The sequence below is a fragment of the Mauremys reevesii genome, linkage group 4 (genome assembly GCF_016161935.1).
Source record: "Mauremys reevesii isolate NIE-2019 linkage group 4, ASM1616193v1, whole genome shotgun sequence".
Taxonomy (NCBI): domain Eukaryota; kingdom Metazoa; phylum Chordata; order Testudines; family Geoemydidae; genus Mauremys; species Mauremys reevesii.
In genome coordinates, this window is record NC_052626.1 from 87,463,070 (window position 1) to 87,476,089 (window position 13,020).

The 13,020-nt window shown below is 40.0% G+C and overlaps 1 protein-coding gene and 1 long non-coding RNA gene across 4 annotated transcripts in view; one reads left to right on the top strand and one right to left on the bottom strand.

Annotated features, from left to right (window-relative positions):
- The window catches only part of LUZP2 (leucine zipper protein 2), a 341,523-nt gene that overhangs the window by 228,512 nt on the left and 99,991 nt on the right, over positions 1-13,020 (top strand). For all 3 annotated transcript variants that reach the window (XM_039533561.1, XM_039533560.1, XM_039533562.1), the window contains 2 exons: positions 1,177-1,239; positions 6,486-6,548. In XM_039533561.1, the coding sequence (XP_039389495.1) occupies positions 1,177-1,239; positions 6,486-6,548 (126 nt within the window). The remainder of the gene's footprint in view (positions 1-1,176; positions 1,240-6,485; positions 6,549-13,020) is intronic.
- Positions 1-13,020, bottom strand: part of LOC120402956 — a 106,188-nt gene that overhangs the window by 42,999 nt on the left and 50,169 nt on the right. The gene's annotated exons all lie outside the window — the stretch shown is intronic.

A 13,020-nucleotide genomic window follows, 5' to 3' on the forward strand; every position in this document is an offset into this window, starting at 1 on the left:
TACATAAAAAATGCAGGTCCTTAGTATAAATTATGCAAGCTCTGTATTAGCCTAGTGTGGTACTTAAAAAACAAAAAAAACAAGATCCATTAGAAACTACTTTAGGTTTTTCATAAGGCTCCTTAATGTCCCACAACAAATAAAATATGAATCTCAGTGGGCTGCAGTGTAATAATGAGGACAGGAAATTGAAATAAAAATAGTGAAAAAGAATTCTGTTCAGCTCTTACGGTAATGTGTTTGAGGAATTCAGCATGGTAAAGTCATTCAAGAGAAATGAGCTAAAAAGGTGGGAACAGATCCTCAGCTGACATAAATTGGTGTAACTCCATTTTGTCACAGTTATACTGATTTACTCCAACTCAGGATCTGGCTGACTGCATTCTTAATTCAAGAGGGAAGAATTTAAAGAGAGCAAAAATAATTTTCAAAGCTAGGCAGCTAGTCACCTAGAGGAGAATCTGTAAAGGTAAATACCCTTGGCTATCAATTATAGCACGATATCAGCAAAAAGACTATAGAAAAAAAGTTAGTGTGTGGGAATATTACTAGGCTAGTTGAAATTTCATTTTATTAACATTATAATCAATTTCCATTTCAGTAAATAAGTGAAATTTAAAACTGCTATGGTAGAAAAGAAGGTTGAATGGTGGGAGTGAAATGAGGGGACTCAGCATTTAATGTTTCAAACTTTCTGCCAGTTTTAAATTAAACAATTTTACCATGAAAAGAATTTTTAAATCTTGACTTTAGGGTTCAATGGTGGGATACTGGGCCAGACTCTCAGCTGCTGTAAATTGCCTTAGCTCTACTGAAGTCAGTGCTCAGTAATGCTGATTTATACTAGATGAGGATCTGGTCCCCCGTCTTTTCTCATCATATTGAGATTAAATAAATGTCTTTCAGCTTAATTCATATAGTGTTTTGAAAGTTTAGTGTGAGGTTCTGTCTCTATGAACGAATATTTTAATGCAAAAAACTACCCGCCTTCTGAATTTTAGAAGGGAAGGTGCAACTGTACCATTATACATTTATCTTGGCTTCATATTTATTTGTGTCCTGACTAACATCTTGAAGATCATATCTAGTAAAAAATAAAACTAACATGTTAAAATATTTAAAGGATTCCTTAATATTTTAGTACTTCTCAATAGTAAAACCATGTTCTTTTCTCAGAACAAAAGCCTGAAAAACAAACTCCTGTCGGGCAACAAGCTTTGTGGTATTCATGCAGAAGAGGTGAGTAGAGTTTCTTACTGTTCTAATTCTAACACACTTGGAGAGACAGCTAGTGTTCAAAGAGCCCATGCATCTAAAATCTCCTCTTATGTGCTCCCATGACAAAAACATACATCAGGAAACAAAATACAGTCTCCGGTTTTATACAAAGTAAATCCATACGTTTAGATTTGAGGTCATTGGAGGAGATTGTCTGCCAAATCCCAGGCTCAAAAGCATTGATTTTCTCCATTGGCCCCAATACCAAAAAGTAGTAATAACTCCATTGTTTGAATAATTTTAAAGAATTCTGAATAAAGCACTGGAGAAATTATTTTTAATGTTAAAACAGTGTATGATTTAAAAATCCATGCATGGCACTTTACTAAATATAGAATAAGAAATGGTACCTCTGCCAAAGAGCTGGCAATCTCATACAGACAATATAAAATCCCTGATTCTTCAAATACTTAAGTATGTAAGTATTTTTACTCATATGAATGGTCATGCTAGCTACTAATGGGTGCTACTGAAGTGAGTAAAGTTATGCACTTATTTGAGTAGTTCCCTGTAGTCAACAGGAGTACTCAAATGAGTTACTATTGATTCCCACACTCTCAAATAAGAATCAAGCCCCAATGATGTAAATCAGAAGTAACTTCAATGAAATCAAACTGGAGAAGCATAAAAACAGAGAAGAGTTATCAATAATAGTGTACTCTAGGAAACAATTATGCATTGCCAAGAAGATAGGCAAGATGATCTAATAACAATAATAACTTTTCTCTCTCATTCTGGTGAGTCTGCAGAAGTCAATGCATGTTGCTAGAATACCACAAAATTATCACACTTGAATCAAGTACATTTTAATTCAGAAACAGATTTGAAAACTTGTATTTTCAAAGTTATACAGCCAGATACATAGTCTAAATAACTGATTTCTATTTATTTCAAGTGAGCTACACTGCGGGAAATCTAGCCCATTGTATCCAAGAAATCGGCACCAGTCAGAAGCAATAGATTCTTTTCTCTCACTTTGTTCAAGCTACATCATCATATCTTTCTGGTTTACTCTACAATATTTGGTTTTAAATGTATTTTTCTCTCCCTTTATACCACGGAATTAAGTCCTGGCCTAAAAATATGATAGTGTTATTTTTTTCTCTCTTGCTAATTTCCTCAGGGTTCATCACATCTTGAATTTTTAGTATTATTTAACTTTATTTTTTTCTATTAGCTTTGCATCTTAATTAAATACATTTGAATATTTGCAACATAACTGTGTATATACCAGCACTGACATCTACATTTAAATGGAAAACAGGGAATTTGACTTTCCAGTGTTTGATATGAAATCAGTGTCAATCAGTATATTGCCAATAAATCTTGTCTTTATTCTGGGAGTTTGAAGTGATCAGAATCAGAACTGCTTGCAACCTGTCTCTAAAAATTCTCATTGATGTATCTTTCAAGTTAGAGCCCTCTTAAAATAACATACATTTTAAAAAGTAAGATGTGTTTTAAAAAGACCTCTCTATCTCAATATCTGTTTACATGAGAGACCAGATTAGCTGAGGTGGAGTTCTCATCAAAATGAACAGCAGGAGAATCATTGTGAATCATACACATGGATGTTAAGAAACCTAACTGTAACATTGCTCCTTATGGACCAGCTGGTGTCTTCCTGCTTCTGCAGACACAGAAGAACCTAAAGTGCTGAGAATTGCATTGGTTCCACCTCACAAGGGAGGGTTAGGGATTACAGGCAGCAAAAGCACTCCAGACTTCACTTTGCATACTGGGGAGCTCTACTTTCTCTATAACACCCTAAGGAGGGAGGGTGGCATGGCAGACCATTCTGAAGGAGGGGTGAGGCAGTGGCCTTCAATCCAGATCAACAGGCCTAATTCTCTGTGTAGGATGATCACAGTTGAGAGCAGTAGAGAGATTTCATTAATTTCTATGGCTCAAACCAGCAGGTTGGAGATTTACTGGAAATCCCCACATATTCGCACATTATTTTCAAATTGATGCACAATATGAAATAGAATTAAATTTGGAGGCAGTTTATTTGGAAGCACTATATTTTAGTGCATCTAATGAAATACACCACTTATTTTTATGGTGCCAAGTTCTGAGGTTTTTCCTCAGTCCTTTACCTAGTGAATTGCCTTCAAATCAATTCTGAAACTGATTTATGTAAAAGCTAAGTAAGGAATTTAGGATTTAACCCATGAACAAACTACTAATTTATTAGCCCAACAATATGTGACCTAACTGAAAAGCACTTATTAACATACAGTACAGTATGAGAAACCAATGGAACTCTTATAATGCACAGTACAATTCATAGTATAGTATGGTATAGTATGTCTTGCCATCAGGATTATACAAAGAGCCTGTGATAGCAGATTGTGAATGTGCCTTACTTTTCAAGTGCCAGGACATTAAGCTTTATAGGCAGTCTTTATGAATAATGTGTTAACCTGGCCAGCACAGCTAGGATGAGATGCTGCCCAGTAGGTGCTTTGGTGCTGTAGTCTTGCCAGGATTCAATGGGGTAAGACAGGGAAATACATTATGTTTGCTTCTGTTCTGAATAGGAGTAATATGCAGAATGAAGCGTGCATACTAGGTGGATGCTGGTGTGCCACTCCCTCTAATAGTAGAACAAAATCCCTTTAGGCTGAGGTGTATGGAATGGCATGGTAGTAGGTTGCCCTTTCTTTTTCTCCTTTAAATGCTACTTGGAAATCCTGCTTTGCTGACTGCAAAGGGAGAAGAAAAGGTAGAAATTCTGTGTCCTCCTTGCACCAGCACGGTAGAGGGCAGAATCCTACCTTACATCCATAAACTCTTACAGGGTGAACACATCCCCCAGTGTCAGCTCATTGACCTTAGTGGAGTTACACTAGGGATGAAATTAGCTCTATGAATATTAATTTTACCAGCTAGTTGTGCAATTAGCAAATGGGTGATACTAATATAAGTATAACCTTTATTTTGCTGTAGCTGTTCTCTAAGAATCACTGGGACTTTTACACTAAAAACTAGCACAGCATCAACAGTCTAGTGTTGAATAAAAAGCTGCCACTATCATCATGATTGAAAGGTGTGTGTCTGACACTGTCTCAGAATGTTAGTCAGTTACAGATCTGACAAAGAGCCACAGGGTTACAGTGCTGCTAGTATCAAACAGACATAGTGTTTTCTACTAGCATGTTCAGGAAAAAGCTGGTCAATGTGGTCTCAGACATCAGCTGGTAAGACATGACAAAAGGTCTCCTCATTAACAAATGCCAGTGTTGATTAGTAGTGAAGCCAGCAAGCAATGCTATGTGAGCTGTACAGCTAGCAAGAGACATTTTCCCTTTGAAGGTTGATTTTAATCTTTCTGGAAGATTGGGCCAAAGCTCAGAGTTTTAAATTCCTTTTCAAAGGCTAGCCTTCAGCTTGACTTACAATATAATACCTCACACCTCTGCCCATCAATCTGGCATCTTTTCTCTATTCAGTCTTCTTAGGATAATTCAGTGTGGAATAGCAACCATGCTTTCATATATATATAATATAAAGTAACTATTTATGTGTTCATTTGACCTCCATGGTTTGTTACTGGAGTATAAACCATTCAACAGTTAGCTACTAGTGACTGGAAAATGCTGCAGACTCCCTACCTCTGAGCTACTGAGTGTGAGAATTTTCTAAGGGCGTGACTTTTAGACTTTCCTATAGATCAGTTTTCAGAGTAGCAGCCGTGTTAGTCTGTATCCACAAAAAGAACAGGAGTACTTGTGGCACCTTAGAGACTAACAGATTTATTTCAGCATGAGCTTTCATGAGCTACAGCTCACTTCTTCGGATGAAGGCCATGGCTACACTTGCAGATTTGCAGCACTGCAGCAGGGTGTGAAAAAACACCCCCTCCAGCGCTGCAAGTTGCGGCGCTGCAAAGCGCCAGTGTGATCAGAGCCCCAGCGCTGGGAGCACGACTCCCAGCGCTGTACGTTAATCCCCATAGGGAGGTGGAGTACGGACAGCGCTGGGCGAGCTCTCTCTCCCAGCGCTGGCGCTGCGACCACACTCGCGCTTCAAAGTGCTGCTGCGGGAGCGCTCCTGCAGCAGCATTGTGCAGCGCTAAGTGTAGCTATAGCCGAAGTGAGCTGTAGCTCACGAAAGCTCATGCTGAAATAAATTTGTTAGTCTCTAAGGTGCCACAAGTACTCCTGTTCTTTCTATAGATCAGTGTAGACCTGGCCTCACTTAAAAGGTCCCAGTTATGGAGAATGTGCCAACTCCTTGGATAAGTCATTCTCAAGGTTGAAGTCACTTTTCAATAGACTTGGGATGAGTTTTGAATTTAATTCCACAAAACTCTAAATATCTGAGATCATTCAATACCATGAAGAAGATGTCATTAAACATGCAAATTGATGGGGGGCAGGGAGGGTGTTAAAAACCTCACCACAGCAATAAAAACTCCAAAAAAGCTGGCAATGAAGTACTTAAGAATAGTATCTAATTTGAAGACCTGTTGGAATTATTACAATTGTGAAGCCAGAAAATACTTTATTTGGGCTGGCTCCTGAGATGAAGGAGAGGAAAATATCAGTGCTTAAAGGAACTCAGTATAGTTCAGATCCTGTTTTTTAAAACCTTTAAAATTATATAAGAAAAGTTAATACACGGATTTGAAATTAGTTTATTAACAAATATTTTTTCTTAAAATTAAAAAACAAACAAAAAAAACACCTTTCTAGGCCAGATCCTCAGAGAACATAAATCAGCATAGCTTTGTGGACTTTATACCAGCTGTCTATATGATCTGTACAATGCAACTCACACAAAGTACAAATAAACACATAATAGTAGAAGTCAATAAATGCTTTCTGAATATTCTCACCCATGCTGCCTTCATTTCTGCTTAGCTGTGAACATTTAATAAAATCTTTGTGTCTGAAATAGATGAGTTAAACTAACTGCATGTAACAATGTGATAGCTTGTGAATGTATTTTAATTGGAGGTCACCTTTTAACTCTTCCTTGGGTCCCATAATTGGTTTAGACATGCTGTCCTTGCAAAGAATGTATGTGCGTGCATTCAAAAGAAAAAAAAGAGCGAGAAAGAGAAATGACTTTGATTTTGCTTCACTTTTGTTGTCTGAGCTAAATTCCTTTTTTCCATTGTCAGAATTTGCTGTCATCTCTTCCACAGGTTCTCAAATGTAAATGATTTTAAAGATTAATTTATTATCTTCCATTTGCAGTCTAAAAAGATCCAAGCCCAGCTGAAGGAGTTTCGCTATGGAAAAAAGGATTTGATTTTTAAGGTGAGTTTATATTACTAGAGCTGGCTAAAGTATTTACTTACAGTCCATATAACATTACAATCATCCAGTGGGATGATAACTGTCTTTATTACTGGAGAACTGAGAAATCATTTCCCTCACTGTCAACATAATGAAAGAAGCTCAAAACTCTGAATCGCAGACATCATTCCCATAATGTGTTCTCTGAAATCCCCTCTACTTCAGTGTTGAAGGGACAATGCATAGTGTTACAATGCTTCCTGTGGCAAAGATAGAGGTGATTTCAAAGCTTCAAAAATTCTGTTATCTTCATCATTATTTAAAATTAAAGTTGAAAAATATTTAGCTTATGATTATTTACATTAAAATGCCTACATAGATCAATGTCCCAGTCAGTACTCTGCCAGTGACCCAAATCTCTCTCATTGTTCCACAGGTTTCTGTGAAGACCTTTTTATCTTTCTAATTGAGCAATAGAGCATTTTATGGCTGCCTGGTGGTTTCTGTTTGATTAGCAGTCCTCCATGCTAAAGCTGTGCAGGGTAACATTTAAAGAAAAGCGTTCTAATGTTTGTGACAAGTAGACAGAATGACTTGTGACAAACATGGAAAATGAAATGTTATCCTGTAGGCATCTGGCTTTTATCCATCTACATACCCGCTCTGCTGAAATTTCTTTTCTGCAACTATAGCTTCCTGAAAACAAAATGGAGTATCTATTAGGGATGTGCAAACCAAATTTAGCTTCAGTCTAATTCACATAAATACCCAAAAGTTTAGATACACAGCTAAACATATCCAACTTCCTCTTTGTAAAACCAGGCAGATAAGATTATTATGAGGACAGGCTGTCTCACAGAACTTTGCATACTTCCTACTTCTGGTCTTTGCTGGAACCAGGGGCAGCTCTAGGTATTTTGCCGCCCCAAGCACGGCAGGCAGGCTGCCTTCGGCAGCTTGCCTGCGGGAGGTCCCCAGTCCTGCGAATTCGGCGGCAGCCTCCAGGAGGTCCACCAAAGCCACGGGACCAGCGGACCCTCCGCAGGCATGCCGCCGAGCATAGCCTGTCTGCTGCCCTTGCGGCGACCGGCAGAGCGCCCCCCCCGTGGCTTGCCGCCCCAGGCACGCGCTTGGCGTGCTGGTTCCTGGAGCTGCCCCTGGCTGGAACCTAAAAGGAGCAGAATTAGAGGTAGGCCCTAGGCATGAAAATCCTTATCTGAATTTTCACTAACTTTAGGCAATTTCACAAGGAATTTGAGGAATTTTCTCTAAGTTAGATCCAAGGTTCTGAAAATATAACCAATTTCTCTGGAGTCCTAGTTCATTACCTTATCTAGTGGACCATGCTTCTTCTCATGAAGGACGGACCTGTGGTTGAGGCACAGGGCTGAAGACCAGGAAGGGGTCAGGAAGGGATTTTTTTTTCCTGCAGTGTATCTGGGGGTCTTTCGTCTCCTTCCTCTGAAGCATCAGAGATGGCTGCAGCTAGAGATGGGATACTGGATAGGGGCAGGGGTCTGAAGTGACACCAAACATTCTCTCTCTGATTCTTGGCTGGCTGATTCTAGCGCATGTTCTCAGGGTGTAACTGAACAACATATGTGAAGTTGGGAAGGAATTTTCCTCCAGATCAGCTTGGCAGCGACGTTGGAGACTTTTCTGCTTCCTCTGCAGCATGAGATGCAGATCAGTCACTAGGATCATCTCAGTCTCTTCCTTACCATTGCAGGGGCATGGGGGTACTGAGGCACCTTAGTCTCTCATATTCTCTGCCTGTGGAACATAATAATTTAGCCTTCTGTAATATTTCAGTTGTTGGATTTAGTGTTTAGGTGCCCGGTGGAGGTGTTGGCCTGTGCTATGCTTGAGCTCAGCCTAGATAATATGATGGTCCTTTCTGATCTTAAACTCTGTGAGTTTGAATCATAGAATATCAGGATTGGCAGGGACCTCAGGAGATCATCTAGTCTAACCCCCTGCTCAAAGTAGGACCAATCCCCAATTAAATCATCCAGCCAGGGCTTTGTCAAGCCTGACCTTAAAAACCTCTAAGGAAGGAGATTCCACCACCTCCCTAGGTAACCCATTCCAGTGCTTCACCACCCTCTGAGTGAAAAAGTTTTTCCTAATATTGAGTGTTCTATTTTAGGCTGTACCATTGCCAGGGTGAACTTAGGCAAGTAATTCAATCTCCTTGTACCTTAGTGTCCTCATGTACAAAATGGAATAATAATGTTTATTTACCTCCCAGAGATATTGTGAGGATAAATACATTTACATAAAGCATTTGAGCTTCTTAGATGGAAAGTGCTAAAGAACTGTAAACTATCTATTGAAACTCCTGAATCCCACACATGAAGCAGAACTCTCATTATTTACCAGAGAATCCACAATATCTCTAGAGAAGAGCTGAGTTGTAAGAAACCTTCATTACTTTCACTTGTTAATTTGAAATTTGCCTTGTTTTTATTTTAATAAAGTTTGTCAAGTTTGCTTAACAAAGGGAAAGGAAATAATGGATCTTTAGGCTAAAGTCCTCTACTGTAGCACTGCAAGGTGAGATGCCAGCAACAGCAGAACAAAATAAATTTGTGAATTTCTGTGCATGTACTTCAGGGATAGACTGCCCCCCTCAGAGAAACTGTCAGTTGTAACAACAGTTGTGTACATAAAATTGTGAAATGTGGAGTATAATCCCTTAGGTTTGAAGCAGAGATCTCAAATTCTGTAGTTGCATAGGTGAGCTGATAGTTTTTCACACCTTTTGTGCTCAGTTTTCGAGGTTTCTGTCATTGCTGAGAAATTCCCTCTTGAAGAATGGGTGGTGTTCCTACCACTACTTTCCTCTGATAGAAGGCACCTTCATTCTCTGCCAAGGGTTCAGTAGGATCCCTTCTGGGGACAGAAACAAGAATACACTGAATCCCTGCATGCCCTGGCCATTCAGTCTTCTGCAGCATTATTTACCTTTGGGCTACACTGTAAGTAGTTGGTCCCTCTGGTAGAAGGTAGGGTACAGTCACATTGTGAGCAGATGTTCCTCCAGCTGGGATCTTCCACCAGCACAGAGCATAAATAAATTTGGCCCATATGTTGTAATTGGTGGTGCATACTATGCCATTAAGGAGCTACTAACATGGCCAAGAAGTGGAAGAGCAGATTCCCCCATTTTAAAAATTTAGTTTAGTACTTGTGATGGGTGCTGTACTGAGAGCTCTGGAGAATAAACTTCTCTGTATAGTGATAGAACTGATGTGATATTCGTCCATCGTTGTCGATGAAGACCTCAACAACTCATTCGTTCGATGACCGGGCTCTGTGCATCCGAAGATGACTGATCAGTCCGATTTGGGCGCGGAACGTCCTGTCACATGTTGGGCAGAAATGTGATGGCACTGTCGATGATGTGCGGGCAGCTCTGGACTTGCGCAGCTCATGCTTTCTTTCAGCCTCAGCAGTACGCCTCACCTCAGAGGTATTACTGCCTGTGTGAATGAGGCTGCGCCATGCTGGACGGTTCAGTGCGAGGGTTTCCCATGTGGCGATGTTGATCTCGAGGGACTTCAGAGAGGTCTTCAGCGTGTCCTTGAACCACTTCTTTTGTCCTCCATGGGAGCGCTTTCCCTGGGTGAGTTCTCCGTAGAAGAGCTGTTTAGGAATGCGCTCATCTGACATTCTCCCGATATGTCCAGCCCATCTGGTTTGGGCTCTTGTCAGCAGTATGTAAACTGATGGCAGACTGGCTCTGGTAAGGACTTCAGTATCAGGCACTTTGTCCTGCCATCTGATTTTTAGAAGCTTTTGCAGACAGGAAATGTGGAAGTGATTGAGCCTTCATGCATGACTCCGATAGACAGTCCATGTCTCGCAGGCGTACAGCAGAGTTGGAAGCACCACTGCTTGGTAGACCTTCAGCTTCGTTGGTAGGCTGATCCCTCGACGTTCCCAGACATTGGAGTGCAATCGGCCAAATGCAGAGCTGGCTTTAGCAATTCTGCAGTTTACTTCATCATCGATTGACACTGCTCAAGAAAGGGTACTGCCCAGGTACGTGAAGTGGTCCACTGCCTGAAGTCTCTGTCCATTTATAGTGATGGACGGTTCTGAGTATGGAGCATGGGGAGCTGGCTGGTGCATGACCTCAGTCTTCTTGATGTTAATGGTGAGACCGAAGTTGTTGCATGCAGATGAAAACTTGTCCATACTGGCTTCCATTTCTGGCTCTGTACTAACATTCAGAGCACAATCATCAGCAAAGAGAAAGTCTCGAAGTACAGTTTCCTTCACCTTGGTGATGGCACGCAGTCGCCTCAGATTGAATAGTTTCCCGTCAGTTCTGTACTTCAGGCCTACTCCTTCAGTGCAGTGTTGAAAGGCATCAGTCAGAGTGGCAGAGAATATCATGCTGAACAAAGTGGGTGCTAAAACACACCCTTGCTTGACGCCGTTGGTGACTGGGAAGGCCTCAGATATTTCACCGTCATCCAGGACACGAGCCATCATACCGTGATGAAACTGACGTACCATTCGTATGAATCTGCCTGGACAGCCGAATTTCGACATGATCCTCCACAGGCCCTGGTGACTGACAGAGTCGAACGCTTTCATGAGGTCCACAAAAGTTGTTTAGAGTTCACGATTCTGCTCTTGACATTTCTCCTGTAGCTAACAGCGAAGATCATGTCAATAGTCCCACGTCCCTTCCGGAAGCCGCACTGTGATTCTGGCAGTAAGCCCTGCTCCAGGTGAGTGATCATAAATTCCTGTGGACTGGATCCCTGCTTCCAGAAGGACTGAAACAGCTCAGTAAGTTTTTGTAGCAGCATGGGTCCACCGACTTTGTACACCTCTGCTGGTATGGCATCTGACCCTGGAGCTTTGCCACTTGACAGCTGATTGATGGCTTTCTTCACTTCGTCCTCTTCTGGTGAAGCATCCATGGAGTCATTGACTGCAACCTGGGGCATCTTGTCAATGGCCTTATCATTGATGACTGAGGAAAGGGAACATTTTGAGGCAGTTCTCAACTGCCCCTCAGTCAGTGATAGAACTATAGAACAGTTGAAGGCTCTTATAGTGCTCCACACAGACAGCCTCAAACATGACTTCTGGGGATGACCATGATGACTCTAGGGGAGAGAGAACACTTCTATCTATACTCGTTCAAACATTGTTTTCTCTGCTGAAATCGCCAAGAAGGGCACCAGTTGTGGTGGTGGGTGGGTGGTTGTTTTTGGTTTGTTTTTTTGCATGGCCAACACTCCATTGGCCACCAGAAACTTGTTCTCCCATTTATTTAAAAAGGCCACAGGATAAACAGTAACTGTTATCACTGAATTTCTGTTCTGCTTGCAAAAAAAAAAAAAAAAAATTAGTCTGTGTCTCTCTCTTCTCAATTGAATCATTTAATAAGTGTCTATATTAAACCTGACATGCAAATATCATCTCTTACCAGGTTGCAGTAAATAAAATGTAAAGTAATAATAATACTAGCACTTACAATCCACTTTATATTTTCAAACCACTTGACAAATATACACATATCAACCTTCATAGCCTCCTTTAAAGGCACAAAAGTACAATTAATTATCACCATTTGACAGGCAGGCAAAGTGAGGCAAAGGTTAAATGACTTGCCCAAGGCTATAGAGGCAATTGGTGTGTCAGATGGGATTTGAAGTCAAGTTACTGGCTCTCAGCCCAGTGTTCAGTCCACTCGAACATGTTGCATGGAGAGTATTGAGACCATTATTTTTAAAAGAAGCAAACTGTAATTTGCCATGTGTTGAAACAAGAAAAACTAAGACCATGTAGTGCCAAATTTCAGCGGAGGCCTCTTATTGTATAGCCCCACTTGTACAGAAAATTACCTCACAAAGACAGCTACAATTTCTCTTTTTAATTATTTTAATTATACTAGTAGCCCAAAAACCCTGACTCAGCAAAGCAATGTAAGCATGTGCTTAAGGGACTGAAGCTTAAGTACTTTGCTGAATCAAGGTCTGTGTTTGTTTCAGGCATTTCTAACTTTTTTTTCAGGTTGCTTCTCGATATATTGATGAGAAAAAAATCAGATTTTTTAATTAATTAAAGAAAATCATTGATTGTATGCATGTGAAAAATACAAAATGTAAACATAGGCTTGATATAAATTCAGGAAAAAGAACATTCAATAATTGCACTCATTATGCAGTTTTATACAAATCCTTTATTATTTCTCAATCTTTTCTTATTAGTGATTTCAACTGTAATTTGTACAAAATCTGAGTACTTGAGTGTGTTTTCAGTTTGTTTTTGTGATGTATTTAAATGGTTCTGCTTTATAGTTTCAGAAGTGCATATTTAATGTATTGTTTAATCCATTTTACTTCTTTTCATTTAAGATTCCAAAGTAAAATAACAATTGTTTCTCTATATAATAGGAAAGTAAAACTGGTGATCTGACAAGCTAATTATGTGTCAAAAGCTTCAGAAAGTAAAGATAAAACAAAAA